The sequence below is a fragment of the Garra rufa genome, chromosome 12 (genome assembly GCF_049309525.1).
Source record: "Garra rufa chromosome 12, GarRuf1.0, whole genome shotgun sequence".
NCBI classification, from domain to species: domain Eukaryota; kingdom Metazoa; phylum Chordata; class Actinopteri; order Cypriniformes; family Cyprinidae; genus Garra; species Garra rufa.
In genome coordinates, this window is record NC_133372.1 from 22,346,194 (window position 1) to 22,363,404 (window position 17,211).

Here is a 17,211-nt window from a genome sequence, read left to right on the forward strand (position 1 = left end):
GTCTACATTAATTGACACATTCTTAGGAAATAGTGGGTTCACAGCGAATTATTAGAACTAATTCAGTAAGGCAGTAATAGCGTGGTTTACCTGGAAACCTATCACTGCACTAGGTATACATCACATATTAGCACAATAGATATTTTGAGCACTCGCTTGAAAATGTACACATAACGTATCAATCGTACTTACAGGTTGTGGTTCAGAGACGCTTGTTAGTCTAAATAAAGAAGATTAGAAGCCAAAGAAGATAAAAGCCAAGATTAGAGAAGCCATCCTCTGTAAAATGACGAGAAAAGGTTTAAGTTATATTGCTGTGGTATTGTGGGAAAAAATTATTTGAACCACTGATTCTTCACATCTTCACCTTTTGGCAATGAAAACAAAACAAACTTGCTTTCACAGCACAGAACACAGCGTCTTCTCGACATGATGTAAACACACTAGTGGAGGTGTTTGTGGGCAGGTCAGACTGTTCGTATTTCGCGGCCAGGCAGGGATAATGCTATTGTGTTACCCAATGACATAGATCGCTAACAGACAGAAAAATGTAAAAATATAACAACTCGTTAAGGTGAGTCGACTCTTTCTTTTAAGAGACGATATCTTTATGTATAATGCACTTTTTTTGATTACCAACTTTGCAGACTGTTTACATTGAAGGATAGCCATGTTACAATGTTGCAAAAAATGTATTTTTCGAAAACCCATACAACCTGCTCTTTAAATATTTAGTTGCAATCTTGTGCAGCATAGGCATATCAACAATGACAAAACAGCTTTCACAGGTCAAGTGATCTGTTCTGTTAGTACAGTCTGCACTAGGAAGCCTTACACACACTCTCTCATTTGGCCTGCTTAATGTCCACCATACGATGCAATTAGTGGAACAAATTAGTGACTGCTTTGAGAGAGCTGGCCATGAGGAAAATCCTAGAGGCCAGCGTCTCTTGATTGCTTCAGGCCCCCGCCACCCCCAGCTCAGATGACAACTTTTGCCATCTCTCACTCTGATATAATTTGAGGGTGTTGAAGCGTGACAGATTGGGCTTTTCATTGGTTCGGCCCTGTTGGCTGCTGTTGCTGGCTTTGACCTTAAATCAGGGGATTTGCTGAAGCACAGATCAAGTTCACTATAGAGCCTTTCCAAAGAGACTTCATTTAATGTCTGTTAACAGTACAGTATTGTTGAGATTCTAAAAGACTTAGCTGATTCAGAGTAGATAATATATTAGGTTAAATAATAAATTAATATAAATTAAAGGATTAGTTCACTTCTGACTCAAAATTCCTTGATAATTTACTCACCCCCATGTCATCTAAAATGTTCATGCCTGTTTGTCTTTAGTCAAAAAGAAATGAAGGTCTTTGAGGAAAACGTTCTAGGATTTTTTTTTCTCCATATAGTGGGCTTTAATGGGGATCAACGTGTTGAAGGTCCAAATTGCAGTTTCAATGCAGCTTCAAAGAGCTCTACACGATCCCAGCCGAGGAATAAGGTACTTATCTAGCGAAACCATCATTTTCTTGATGACTTCACACATTACGAAATGGAAAGGTCAGTTTTTCATCTGTGTACTTTGGTTCGAAAAAGGTAGGGTAGGGCGAAAACTCCATCTTATTTTCTTCTCCAACTTCAAAATCATCTGACATCGTTGTTTTACCTTTTTTGTAAAGGGCTTTTGACTTACTTTGCATGTTTACTTTGTAAACACTGGGTCTGTACTTCCGCCTATGTCACACGTGACTTTTTCAACATGACTACGTAATGCATAAAGTGCAAGAAGAGCATTTGTGGTTAAAAAGTATATACCTTTTTATACTTTTATAAAAAAATAAGCGATTATGCACTAGATAAGACCTTTATTCCTCGGGTGGGATTAGGTAGAGCTTTTAAAGCTGCACTGAAACTGCAATTTGGACCTTCTATACAGAAAAAACCTGGACTGTTTACCTCAAAAACTTTTAACGTTTAATTTCTTTTTCGACTGAATAAAGAAAGACATGAACATCTTAGATGTTGGATATCTTGGATATTTGTAAATGCTTTCAAACCAGACTTAGCTGTTTTCAGTTGACTTTACAGCCTAAAGTATATTTTCCTTGAAGAAGTTCACTTCCAGAACAAAAATTTAGAGATAATCTACTCACCCCCTTGTCATCCAAGATGTTCATTCCTTTCTTTCTTCAGTTCTAAAGAAATTATGTCTAAGGAAAACATTTCAGGATTTCTCTCCATATAGTGGACTTCTATGGTGCCCCTGAATTTAAACTTCCAAAATGCAGTTTAAAGGAGTAGTTCACTTTCAGAACAAAAATGTACAGATAATGTACTCACCCTCTTGTCATCCAAGGTGTTCATGTCTTTCTTTCTTCAGTCGTAAGGAAATTATGTTTTTTGAGGAAAGCATTTCAGGATTTCTCTCCATATAATGGAATTCTATGGTGCCCCCGAGTTTGAACTTTCAAAATGCAGCTTTAAAGGGCTCTAATAGATCCCAGCCGAGGAAAAAGGGGTCTTATCCAGCAAAACGATCAGTTGTTTTCTAAAAAAATTACAATTTATATACTTTTTAACCTCAAATGCTTGTCTTGCCTAGCTCTGTGCGTACTCTGTGTAGAGATTAAAAAGTATATAAATTGTAAATGTTTTTAGAAAATAACCGATCGTTTCGCTAGATAAGACCCTTCTTCCTCGGCTGGGATCATTTCGAGCCCTTTGAAGCTGCATTTAAACTGCATTTTGGAAGTTCAAACTCAGGGGCACCATAGAAGTCCATTATATGGAGAGAAATCCTGAAATGTTTACCTCAAAAATCATAATTTCTTTACGACTGAAGAAAGAAAGACATGAAAATCTTGGATGACAAGGGGGTGAGTATTATCTTTATTATATATTATATATTTTTATTCTGAAAGTGAACTACTCCTTTAAGTGTAGCTTCAAAGGACTCCAAATGACCCCAGTTGAGGAACAAGGGTCTTATCTGTTGTTTTCTTTAAAAAAAAAATACAATTTGTATACTTTTTAATATCAAAAGCTCATCTTGTCTTGCTCTGCGTGAACTCTTTGTGTTCCGGTTCAAGACAGTTAGGGTATGTCGAAAAACTCTTATCTCATTTTCTCCTCCAATTTCAAAATTGTTTTACTTCTCTGTTTTACTGTTTTTTTTGTAAAGGCTGTTTGTTCTTCTTTGAACGTTCTTCTATTTAAACTGTATTTTGGATGTTCAAACTCACGGGCACCATAGAAGTCCACTGTATGGAGAGAATCCTTCAGACATCCTGAAATGTTTTCCTCAAAAAGCAATGTCTACGACTGAAGAAAGAAAGACATAAACATCTTGGATGAGAAGGGCATGAGTAAAATATCTGTACATTTTTGTTCTGGAAATGAATGTCTCTTTTAACCGCGTTCCAGTCCAGTTTGAGAACAAACAAAGAAAGGTCCAATAAGTAGTGGTTATGTTTTTGCGCAATTGTAAATTTCTTTAGAGACAAATACTTTAAATGAGAACCTTTTAAAGATGATCAGGACTGGGCTTATGGGCCAATAGTTTTGGCCTAGCAGAAACTCTGGTTAAAAGAGAGCGAATGATACCGTAGCTCCTGGGAACTTGTCTACGCATGAGATATTTGATTAAATTTGACTAAATCACATTACATCTACAACTAGATAATGTGTTGCTCTGTGCTGTGCCTCAGCACCAAACCTCATGTGTACTGTTCATGTCGAATCTGTAGTCTGAGAGTTTGGTTTATAAGGCAGGATTTAGCGAGGCGTTTAACTATCTGGGTGACGCAGCCCACTAGAGCAGTTGGTCAGTAATGCCAGGTACACTTAAACCCTTTTCTGATCCTTATTAACTCCCATTTTAACTGCTGACAAACTCTTTATGTCCAGCTGTCTGCTGAGATGTTAGCCACCGATGTGCAGACAGTGAGAAATCAGGTTTGTAATGCAATGGCCTGGCTCTGTTTATTTTAAGGGTCAGATTCCTGAAGCATTTAGTTGATTCCTGTAACAATGAGACTATTGAGTGAGGGAGAGTGTTAATCTGTGCTCTTAAATGAGTCCACAGTCAAGAACCTCCGAGTAGGGTCAGCTACAATTACTTTTTTTGTTTGCTTTGTGTGTACGGTCTTACCACAGTGACGAAAAAGTCGGGAAATGTAGCCGTCCGCAGCACATTTCCTGAGAGCCTTTTCTCTTACTTTGAAATAAATATTGAGCTAAATAGTTAATCTAATATGTACAGTCATGTGTTGGCTGTTACATTCATAACAATTCATTCATCATTTGGCTGAGGATGTCTCATTTTTTTTCTGTGACTTTTTGATTTGTGTGATTTGAGTTGATTTACATGAACAATAATATTATTTGAGTACACAAAACTTGCAATAAAAAGGTCAGTATGCTTGAATCAAAACCATATGGACTAGTGTCTGTGAGTATTAAGCCGCAAAAATGCTATTACTGAATGCTACATGCTGAAGCATGTGTGATGCTTGCAGTGGTTTCAGCCTCTGCCACCTCAATATAAATACATGAACATAAACATAATATCTAGAATTGCTCTGAGAGCCACTTCATGAGCATTTTACCATTTCTTTTGAGAAAAACTATTGTCATAATATTACATACAAACAAAATCGTAAAGGTCTTCACAGCGGTCAAAAAAGTTCTGTTTAACTTGAAGAAATTGTGACAAAATTACTTAAATAAAATTATTAAAACGTTATTTTAATAATTTTATTTGAATATTATTGAATATTTACCAGAAGAAAATATTTACCAGAATTTATTTACCAGAAAAATGTAAATACACAACACAGTGTTTCTGAAAAGAATAATACAATTTATTATTTATTAAATAGTAAATTTATGTTTTATAAAATTAATTAATTAGAGATGCTTATAAACAAATGAAACCATTAAAAAGGAATCCAGAATAATAGTGGAAAACACAGAATTTGCTAAAAATAAAACTAAATTTGAGAAAAAATATCCAAATGTATTTCATAGGGCCTTAAATGTAATTTTTGCTAAACTTCAGTTAATTTCAATTAATTCACATATGCTCTTTGATTAAATATTGTTTCATTTAATCATTAAAACAGAGTCTAGAAAAACTAAATAAAAAAAAATAGAAAAAAATGGAATTGAAATTGGAAAAAAAAAATGATTTCATTGGGCTCTACAGTTTTAAGTTAGTTTGACAGTTTTAAATTATAAAACATGCTTTTTATTAAATATTGTTTATTTAATCATTAAATAAAAAAATGGAAATTGGGGGAAAAAATTAAATGGAATTTGGAAAAAAATAAAACATATATAAAACACAATATTGTTTAATTGCATCAAAACAGAGTCTACAAAAATGTAAATCAAAAAATGGAATAAAAAATGGAATTTGGGGCAAAAAAAATGGAATTGGGGAAAAAATATTAAACAACATTTTTAAAATATTAAATGGAAAAAATTAAATTTGGAAAAAATAAAACTGATTTCATTAGACTCTACAGTTTTGGCTCAAGTTGGCATGACAATTTAAAATGATAAAACGCATGCTTTTAATTAAATATTGTTTAAGTTAATCATTAAAACAGAGTCTAGAAAAATTTAAATAAAAAAAATTGAATTAAACAAATGAAAAAAAAAGTGGAATTTGGAAAAATAAAACTGATTTCATTGGGCTCTATAGTTTTAAGTTGGCATGATAATTTAAAATAAAAAAAACGCATGCTTTTAATTAAATATCGTTTAATTTAATCTTTAAAAAATTCTACAAAAATTAAAATGAAAAAAAAAAATATAATTAAATTTTTGAAAAAAATTAAATGGAATTTGGGAAAAAATAAAACTGATTTCATTGGGCTCTACGGTTTTAAGTTGGCGTGAAAATTTTAAATTAAATCATCAGAAGAATCATTTAGAAGAGTCATTGTTTGTTTTTATGTATAATCTGATTTTTTTATTTTTTTATTTGTGTATTATATAATATGAATTCTTTTGCTGAGGGCCTGTGGCGCTGATAATTAAGCAGCCACAGCATAGGAAAAACTGTAATCCATTCTTGTAACTGCCATGTTAATGATTTACAAGGTTTTTTTTTTTTTTTTTTTTTTTTTTTATCACTTGGTGTCAAGGTGTGGCTAAAATCGTTGCAACACAGCAAAAGCTGCTACCTGCTTGTGAGAAAGAAATGCCTCCTGCTGAGATCTGAACATGCCCAAACACAGTCAGCACTCACACGCATGATCACATAGATTCTGTTCACAGACTAAATGAAAAGGCTTACACACTACTGTTAGTTTGGATTCAGCACTTGCCAGTATAGTCTGACAAGCTGGCTTGCTGAATACCAGAAAGATTCCCCAGACTGTGAACATCTGCTGCTCAGTAATCCCAGCCACTGTTGACCCATAAACCTGCCCAGCTGACACTACAACTGGAACAGGGAAACTCCTACATGCTGGATAGCGTGTATGCGCTTTGAGGGTTCAGCAGGCACTGCTCTGTGACACGTGGAAAATATGCTCCGGGTGGTATTTCCTTGTTGCAGTCAACACCACCGAGTTGATCCACAGCTTACTTTTGTTATGCTGTACTTCTAATGGGCTTTTAGTTTAGGGTGCTTGAGAAAGCTGTAGAAAAGAAACGTAATCCAATTATCGCTGAAGTATGTGAAATGAGACGTTGTAGAATTCGCGCCCAAGCATGAGACACACCTCACATGTGAGAACGTTGAAGATCTGCTCATACTAGCAGTGGGTTTTCATTGTTTTGTAGTAGCGCCTTCAGAATTGAGTGATTGTACATTAAAATGCCTCAATTGAAAGGCGAACTATTTTCTTTGTAAAAAGTGTTCAATTTTTAAACATTGTTACAATTTAAAATAACTGTTTTCTATTTTAATGTATTTTAAAATGCTGATTTGGTGCTCAAGTAAAAGTCCTTATTTCTGAAATTTTTGAGGAAACCATGTTTTTTTTTTTTCAGGTTTTTTAAAAATAGAAATCTTTTATAACATTCTAACGTATTTAATGTCCAATGTTTAATGTTTTAATCCGCGTAATGCATCCTTGATGAATTAAAGTAATTAACTATTTATTTTAAATTATTAATAAATTATTATTTTTGAATGGTAGAATATCTAATTCAGTGGGAACAGACAGAAATCGCCAGAATATTTTTTTTTCCAGACTACATTTAATAATAATAAAAAAAAAATAATAAATAAATAAATATATATATATGTATATGTAGTAGCACCTTATTCTGAAGACGCTACTACAATAATAATAAAAAAAAAAATATATATATATATATGATTTATTTTTTCCCACCTATTAGTTGTGATCTTGAGCGATCCAGTATTAATTCAGTGCTAAGGTATAGTAAATTAGACTTTGCCAGAGATGATCTTCAGGGATCAGGTATAAAGGGCCAAATGAAATCCATTTTATTTTTTTCCAAATCCTTATTTATCTAGACTGTTTTAATGATTAAATTACATTTTATTAATAAAAAATTATTAATTGAAATCCTGAAAGGTACAGCAATTTATGAAAAGTTTAGCAAAAATTAAATTAAGGCCCCTGTAAAATGTTTTCTTTTTTTCCCTAAAAATGTATTTCAATTATTTTTTCTAAATTATGTTTTCCATTAATGTTCTGGATTTTTGCATTAAGAGCCAGTGGTGAAAACTTTTAAACCGAATGAAGATGTGTACATTTTTTTCTTATTTTGCCTAAGTATCATATTTTTTTCATTTAGTACTGCCCTTTAGAAGCTACAGAAAATACTTGCATGTTTTCCAGAAAAGAAAATAAGTTCAATTTACCCTGATGTTTAAATGCAAAAGTTTTCACCCTCTGGCTCTTAATGCATTGTGTTTCCTTCTGTAGCATCAGTGAGTTCCTCAGTGTGAAAAGATGGTGCTCAAAATCCTACAGTCATTGTTGGAAAAGGGTTCAAATACACAAAAATGCTGAAAAACCAAAGAATTTGTGGGACCTGAAGGATTTTTCTGAAGCACAGCGGGCAGTTTAACTGTTCAGGACAAACAAGGAACTCATGAACAACTATCACTAAACAAAAAACAAACACGGCTATAGATCATTCAGGTAACAACACAGAATTAAGTATCAAGTGTATGTATGTACTTTTGAAAAGAGTCATTTTTATAAAATCAACTATTATTTTCTCTTGTGGACTTTATGTAAACCATCCTTTATGTGAAATATCTTATTCAGGTCAGTACTAAATATAAATTAACATGCGTTTTATATGATTCCTTTTATATGATTTGTATGCAAACTTTTGACTTCAACTGTATACAGCACAACCAGTGTAGCCTTTCAGATTCTTGAAATGAATAACCTCGGGCTAAATAAAGAACCTTGTTCTTTTGAAGAATAGTTTCAAAAGTTTTAAAAACACTGCTCTGTGTAATTTGCAGCATTAGAGGATAGAGAGTAGTGGCAAGATTATAAATGACGTTATTACTAAAATGAAATTAAGAATTAAGTTATGATTTCTCTCTGAATTTTTCTCACTTGCACTGATTTTGTTGTACATGTTGATGCGGGTTTTGGCAGAGCCTAGAGGAAGCCATTTGGAAGGTGCTTACCTGCCCTGCTTGGCACAGAGAGTACATTCTTGACTTAAGAAACTGTATTAAAGGCAGAAAGAATCAGTCAAGTTTAGAATGTACTAAAGAACTGAGGCTAACAATCTAGCCGCCCCAATTCAAGTCAGGCTGTTTTTATGGTCTTTAAAAATACATTTCACATTACAAACAGCTGTCTGCTGTATAATTTTCCCAGAAAGTAACAGGCTCGAATGGCAAAACCTAAGCGCAGTGTGTTCTGAGTACATAGCAATTAGTCCTTCATTTTGTAATGACAAACTCCTGAGTTTGTTTTCAGGGAAAACCCTTTTCCCTTTAAGCAGGTTTAACCGCCTGTCTGCCCTGAAATGTCCTCAGATGTTCTCCTAGTCTTTCACAGTTATATGTTTACAACAGACAGTCCAGCTGATCTGAGAGATTGACTGTGTTGTGGCCTTGTGTCTGGTTTTGGCCCGGCTGCGCGCAGTAGAGAATTACTCAGATAGCCCACAGATATTTCCCGCTGACACCCATCAGCCTCAAATATCCAGCGACTTCATAGCAGACGCAGCTGCTTTTCCACAAAAATATTTAAATATTTTACCCCTCACAACCCCATAATCTTCAAAAAAAGAAAGAACCAAAGGAAATATGAAAAAATGTAGACCATGTTATATAAAATGAAGTTAGACATTCACTCAATTATTTGATTGAATTACAGACGTAATCAATATTAAGTATTACATATGTGACCCTGGACTACAAAACTAGTCATAAGGATATATATATATATATATATATATTTTTTTTTTAATTGAGATTTATACATCATCTGAAAGCTGAATAAATAAGCTTTCTATTAATGTATGGTTTGTTTGGATAATATTTGGCCGAGATAATACTATTTGAAAATCTGGAATCAGAGGGTGCAAAAAATCTAAATATTGAGAAAATTGCCTTTAAAGTTGTCCAAATTAAGTTCTTAGCAATGCATATTTCTGATCAGAAATAAAATTTAGATATAATTAACGATATGAAATTTACAAAATATCTTCATGGACATTATCTTTACTTAATATCCTAATGATTTTTGGCATAAATGAACTGTATTTTTGACCCATACAGTGCATTTTTTGGCTATTGCTACTAACATACCTGTACTACTACTTTATGTATCCTTTGCTAAATGTATTACTAATGCATAATATTCTGATATTTATCACAGCAGTAATTACTAATAAATATTTTGTTACCATATAATTATAATAAGGTTGGATTGGTTAAAAAAATCAGTGTGAATGAAAAGTGAAGAGAAATATTTAGATTTGTTTATTTGAAATCTTTTTTTTAAATAATCTTATGCTTACCCTGTAAGTTTTAATTATCAGTTGTGATTTTTTTTGTTAATCAGCAAATAATTTGTTTATCATCCAAATGTACTGTGACAAAATAAATAATATAAAAAACATAAATGCCAAGTTTTGTCATGAAACTCTAGATGGCACAGGCTGATGGGTTGTTAATGCAAACTGATGATATTCACAGCGTTAAACTGCTTAGCACAAGTTGATTGGTTTATGTTGCATACATAGCCAAAGAGCTTGCTGCTTTACATTTAAACGACTTATTAGAAGTCACTAGACTGCTAACCCTCCACCTCCCCAGCCCCACCTGTATAGAGCTGTTATAATATTATATATGATATTTGTGCAGCAGCAGTATGTCTTAAATACTCATAGCACTGTATCAGTATATGTGTTGGCCGTAGCAAGTTCCTGTACTCGCTTTGCAGCAGCAGCAGCAGCCAAGATCAATAACATTAACATTGTCATATCCATTGCCATGCTAAAATCTTTTCATAATAAAAATGTATTAATTCAATGTCTTGTTTTTCCTCTCTTTCTCTTGTAGTCAAAAGGGGATGGGCAGACTCTTTCCTCCGAAGTTTTCAGACGGATCAATCTCATAGAGAGCGATTATTTTGGTCTGGAGTTTCAGAACCTGCAGATGAACTGGGTAAGTGGCCACTTGACAAACAGTCCCCCTGCTCACACAAAGACAGGATTGTGAACGGCCCGCTCCTCTGAAAACCCGGCTAAGCTTTTAAAAGACGAGGAGGTGTATTATGTTGTTTGTGCCGCCTTTCTCTGGGCCTCAGAGGTTCTCTGTGCCCTTTAAACCTGCCTGATACAGGCACACAAACTTAAAGAACATATCTTGATATTTTAGAATATACCTACAAATGAACATCATTAAAAAGATACATTTGTATAGAGTTACTATACACAAATGTTGAAAGACTTCACATATCTGCAACTATGAGCTATTTTAATAAGCTAGGCCTTTTTTTTTAAATAAATCGGGCTAAAAGGAATAGTTCACCCAAAAATTTAAATTCTGTCATTAATTACTCACCCTCATGTCGTTTCAAACCATCTTCGGAACACAAATTAAAATATTTTTGATGACTTTTTGACCCTGCTTAGACAGCAATGGAACTACCACGTTCAAGGTCCAGAAATGTAGTATTTCTGGATAGGATATTGGATATTGTTAAAATAGTCCAGACACAGAAAGACTGACACGGAAGGGAAGTAATTGTTGAATAAAGTTGTTATTTTTGTTTTCTTTCTGCACAAAGTATTCTTGTAGCTTCGTAACATTAAGGTTAAGGAACCACTAATGTCACATGGACTATTTTAATGATGTCCTTACTGCCTTTATGGGCTTTGAACGTAATAGTTGCATTACTCTCTATGCAGGGTCAGAAAGCTCTCAGATTTAATCAAAAATATCTTACTTTGTGCTTCGAAGATGAATGAAGGTTTTGCGTGTTTGTAACGATATGAGGGTGAGTAATTAATGACAGAATATTTATTTTTGAGTGAACTTTCCTTTGAAAGAGATGGTCCACTTAAAAATGAAAAAAATCAGTAATTATTCATGTTGTTCCAAACCTGTATTTCTTCATTCTTCTATTTTGAGGAATGTTGGTAACCAAATATTTTCGGTTCCCATTGACTTCTATTGCATTGACAAAAATACAATGGAATTCAAAAGGAACTGAATATTTGGTTACCAACATTCTTCAAAATATATTTTGTTTCTAGCAGAATAAAGAAATACATCCAAGATGTTCTTTCTTCCTTTCTTCAGTCATAAACAAATTGTTTGAAATGCAGCTTCAAAGGGCCCTAAACGATCCCAGCTGAGGAAGAATGGTCTTATCTAGCAAAGCTATTGGTTATTATTTTTTTTTAAATATATACAATTTATATACCTTTTAACCTCAAATTCTCATTTTGTCTAGCTTTGTGTAAACTCTTGTGTTTTCCGGTTCAATACAGGTAGGTTTTGTTGAAAGACTCCCATTTCGTTTTCTCCTCCAACTTTAAAATCGCCCTACATCATGGCAGACGTACCAACTCAGTGTTTACAAAGTGAACATGCAAAGAAGATCAAACGTCTTTTACAAAGTTTTTTGACCTACCCTAACTGTCATAAACAGGAATACACAGAGTTTATGCAGAGCTATACAAGATGAGAATTTGAGTTTAAAAATAATGTAAATGTTTTTTTTTAATGAAAATAACCAATCGTTTCACTAGATAAGACCTTTATTCCTCATCTGGGATCGTTTAGAGCCCTTTGAAGCTGCATTTAAACTGCATTTTGGAAGTTCAAACTTGCGGCCACTATAGAAGTCCATTATATGGAGAGAAATCCTGAAATGTTTTCTTTATGACTGATAAAGAGAGAAAGACATGAACATCTCGGATTAAAAGGGGGAAAGTAAATGATTTGTAAATTTTTCTTCTGGAAGTGAACTACTCCTGTAAATGTTTTGTAATGTTTTTGTTGCAGCTTTTCTTTTTGTTTTAGATTTGTGTTATGTTTGTTTTTTGCTTTGTTTTTTGTTTTATTATTGAATTGGTTCATTGCTTAGGACTGTTTATTACTTTTTAAAATCGCTAGACTGCTAACAAAGGGCTGTTGTGTTGTATAAAACCCACTTACATAGTATTTTAATTATCACCCTAATGCATCTTTTTCCATCTTTATTATTGGCAAAAAAAAAAACACAACTTTTTCACAAGTCATTTTAAGATGAATACTAAGATGAAGACAGTCTGTTGGCCATCTGTTTTTGAGTGTGCCAAGCCAGCTTTTTTGGAGAGAGTTGAATCAGGTGTGGAATGTATGTGTACGAGGTTGTTGTGATGATTCTCTACAAGATGAGAGCTCAGCGCAGTAGAAGGAGCTGGAGGTGGAGTGAGAAAAGGTACATTCTTGCCACAATCAGCTCCAGATGTGCTTGGAGGAGCAGGGCGTCTACAAACTCTGCAGACACACACAATTAAAACAGATCATCTACATCTATGCGAGACCCCAAAACAGGCAAGCACCGAGAGGTTTGAATTAAAAATGTGCATATCCCGGAGCATCTGAATAATAGCTGATAATAACTTTCCAGAAATTCCTGAAATATGTTTTCGGTGTAGTCAGCATCTCAAGATCTCATCTGTGGCCTCTGTGACTGAGATGTTCTTTCTTGAAAGCCCAGAAACAGATGTAGTTTGAAAGAGTGAGAGGTTATTTGTATTATTTATTGCTTAGACTTTATAAGGTGGTTAAAAGCTGAAATGCCAATCTTATTGCTCTGGATTGTTTTGTTTCTACAGGTTTGGCTGGAGCCCACCAAGCTCATAGTGAAACAAGTGAGACGTAAGTGCACTTTCTTTTTTGTCTTGTGTTTTTAGGATTTTAGGGTCTTTGAAACCTGTGTTTATCCTTGCTATCCACAGGGCCGATGAACACACTCTTTCGGTTGTCTGTAAAGTTCTTTCCTCCAGATCCTGGTCAGCTTCAAGAGGAGTTTACTAGGTAAGATAGTCAGAAATCCTCCTCCATGCTGCTTTATAGACAAGGTGAACAATGCTTCTAACTGCATACTTTTTCTCCAGGTACTTGTTTTCTTTGCAAATCAAGAGGGATCTAATAGATGGCCGAATGAACTGTACGGAAAACACTGCCGCCCTGCTGGCCTCTCATTTGGTGCAATGTATGTATAGTATGAGATCAGTTACTTTACCTGAAGATGTGACTCTTGTCCTCCATAATGTTTTAAATCTATTATGTTACACTGATTTTGTTGTGTCTCTGCTTTGCAATGTTGATCATTGATATGATTAGTTTTTCTGACTCTGAATCTGCTCGAAAATTCATTCACTGGCTTGAATATGACGACATTCAGAAACAGGAAAAAAAACATAAAACATTTGATATCACAGATGACTTTTGCATCTTCCTTAATGTGTATCTTTTGAAATATGAGATAATTTGACATTTTTGTAGCTTATATATGGTCATTTCAGGCAGTAAAATATCATCAAATGGTTCAACCCTCAAAATTACATTGCTGTTCAAAATCTAATAATCTAAAATTATTAGAAATCTTCAAAATCTAAAAAAACTAAAATAATAATAATTAATTTCTTTTGTTTACCAAGGCTGCATTTATTTGATCAGTAAAAACTTTAACTCTGTAAAATATTTTTTCTAATAATATATAATAATTTTCTATTTTAATATACACAACCAGTCAGAAGTTTTTGAACAGTAATATTATTAGTGTTTTTTTAAAGAAGTCTCTTCTGCTCACCAAGCCTGCAAAAACAGTAATATTTTGAAATATTTTTACTATTTAAAATAACTGTTTTCTATTTGAATATATTTTAAAATGTAATTTATTCCTGTAAATTTAAAGCTGATTTTTTAGCATCATTACCCCAGTCACATGATCCTTCAAAAATCGTTTTAATATTCTGATTTGCTGCTCAATTTTTTTTATTATTATTATTAGGGCTGGGCGATTAAAAGAAAAGTAATTGAAATCTACATTCAGAACCTATAATCGATCAAATTTTTCCAGGTCGATTACAGTGTTGTTTTCGTCAACGATGACGATGACGAAATCATTTCGTTGACGCCACTTTTTTTCATGACGATAACGAGACGATGACGAGATAAAAATGGCTCGTTGATGACTAAAACATGACGAGACGTGTGTGAGTTTTCGTTGACGAGACGAGAATAGACGAAAATGTTAGTGGGTGGTCCGTCAGACGTTTAAAATGCATGACATTTCAGCTTATTGTGCATGCCAATTAAAACTTAAGTATCTGACGCTATGGCAAGCCGTTTTAGCATTAAATACTCTTAGCTATACTAGTATGGCAAGCCGTTTTAGCATTCCATCCTTGTTTGTCTTTTATGTTCTAAAACATTCCTTCATTATTGTAATTATTGGTGAAAATAGTCGATCCGGAAGCTCACATTGTGTTGAACTATAGATCTGCTATTTTCAGAACTTATAAGTGACACTACCCAACAGCAAAATACTTACTGACCTACATTAATTTGTTAAAAGACTACTTTTTTCCCTTTTTTTGACTAAAACTAGACTAAAACCTTTTTGACTTTTCGTCGACTAAAACTAGACTAAAACCTTTTTGACTTTTCGTCGACTAAAATTGGACGAAAACCTTTTTGACTTTTCGTCGACTAAAATTGGACTAAAACTAAGAAGCATTTTAGTCCAAAAGACTAAGACTAAATCTAAGATGGTTGTCAAAAACAACACTGGTCGATTATTTCGATTACTTTCCCTTTAAAAACAGGGAGGCGCCAGAGTTCACAGAGGGGGGCGCGGGAGCTGATATGCTTAGAGGTAGAGACCTGCGTGTGACAGATTTTTCAGTCTGCACGGAAATATATGTTATCTCGTCCCACTCCCGCCCGTGAGATTCATGTTTTGTCCCTCTCCCGCCCGCAAAAGCCTGCATTGAAGTTACCTATACAGATTTTTTGAGTACATCGATCTTATTCTTAACAGAAAAGCAAGCATGGGCTGCTGCGTGCATGCATGGCAGAATGCGAGCAAACAACACTCCCCGCCTATCTCGGTTCATCGCGATCTCATACAACTCTTATAACACAATGAATATATGCACAATGAATATTTAACAGTGTCTACACTTCGTGTGTTGCAATGAGTGGATTCGTGCGCACGCAATATTAAGCAGCGCGCAAGAACTTTTGAGCGGTGAGTGGATTCTAACTTAAGCCTTGCATTCCAGAAACTTCCTATTCTTGCACCTGTTAATCATTTTTAAGTTATATTAGTTGTTCGTGTTGCTTTTGTGTAATAGATGAATGACAATTTGTATGTTTTTAGATATTTTATGTTTATATATTTGTATTTTCCGGGAGTCCCTCTAATCATTTTATTCCCCCTACATCCCGCACACACGAGTTTCTACCCACTCGCGCATCAAGTTTTGTCCCGCGCCGCACTCTGTTTCTGTGCAGGTCTCTACTTTGAGGTCAAATAAAGATGTATAAAATGTTTCACTAATAATTTTATATAAAAATGTTTTTAAATCATATGCTTACAATGCCAATATAAGGCAATTAAAAAAAAAAAAACAATTAAACAAGTGCAATTGACAGTATTCTGACGATCCGGCGTTTCAATCTACAAATCACCAACGTTTACCATGGTTTTACTGTAGTAACACTGACAGTAACCATGGCATGGCAGAAAAGTAAAATATTCATATAGAATTTTATTATATTAATAATGTGCTAAATATATTAAAGGAGTAATGGAATATAATAACAATATTTTTGTTAGTCATTACAGTTGTGCATTTGTAATTATACTGAATGTCTTCAGGATGCTGTTTTTCATTACAAATTCTTTACCGTGGTAGTGGTAATCTACAAATGTATGCAAATGTATGAAAGATGAGGCTGTTGTTATTTTTACAGATACTCACAGAAACAGCTGTCAACTCTGCTACTGTCAAATGTGCATTTCTAAAATCTAAAACTTGTGAGATAGATAGATATATATACACACACACACACACACACACACACACACACACATATATATATATAAGCAATGTGTGCTTTAATTTCAGTTGTTCAACACTGATGTTCAATAAATAATCATAGATAGTAGATAGTGTGTGTTTCCTTCAATTATTTTAAAATCAAGCAATGCACCCTTCATTCAAAAATCTCTCACTTGTAATATGTGAGCATATTTACTGTACAAAACTTGTCAGTGAACTATGAGGGCAAAAAAATAAGTATTATCTAAATATTATATAAATATAATTAAATATAATTTTATTAATAAATAAAATAATCGTTCATTAATCGTAATCGAGTTAAAATGTTCAATTAAAGGAGAACTCCGGTGTGATATTGACCTAAAGTGTATTGAATCATGATACCGAGTGTAAACGTACCTTGCATATCTCATCTCGGTTTGTGTCCAGCTGTCCGAAATCTGGGGTCAGTTAGCCGATGCTCACAACAGGCTGTCTATGAGAGTGAACAGGGCATCGGAAAAGCCATGTAAATAAATCACTGTTTTACGCCATTTACGAGGCACAAAGTAGCTCCACACTTCATCGGTAGACTTCCTAGGGCCCTGACATTTAAAACGAGACATTGAGAACTCAGAAAAAGCACCGGTAGTTTATTTACAAGAAGATTTATACAGACATCTTCCACCAGGAAC

The 17,211-nt window shown here is 33.9% G+C and overlaps 1 protein-coding gene across 1 annotated transcript in view; it reads left to right on the top strand.

Moving 5' to 3' along the window:
• farp2 (FERM, RhoGEF and pleckstrin domain protein 2) overlaps nucleotides 1–17,211 on the top strand; it is a 71,728-nt gene that overhangs the window by 17,739 nt on the left and 36,778 nt on the right. Inside the window, exons 3-6 of the mRNA XM_073852535.1 lie at nucleotides 10,527–10,631; nucleotides 13,298–13,340; nucleotides 13,421–13,499; nucleotides 13,580–13,681. Coding sequence (XP_073708636.1) covers nucleotides 10,527–10,631; nucleotides 13,298–13,340; nucleotides 13,421–13,499; nucleotides 13,580–13,681 — 329 coding nt within the window. The remainder of the gene's footprint in view (nucleotides 1–10,526; nucleotides 10,632–13,297; nucleotides 13,341–13,420; nucleotides 13,500–13,579; nucleotides 13,682–17,211) is intronic.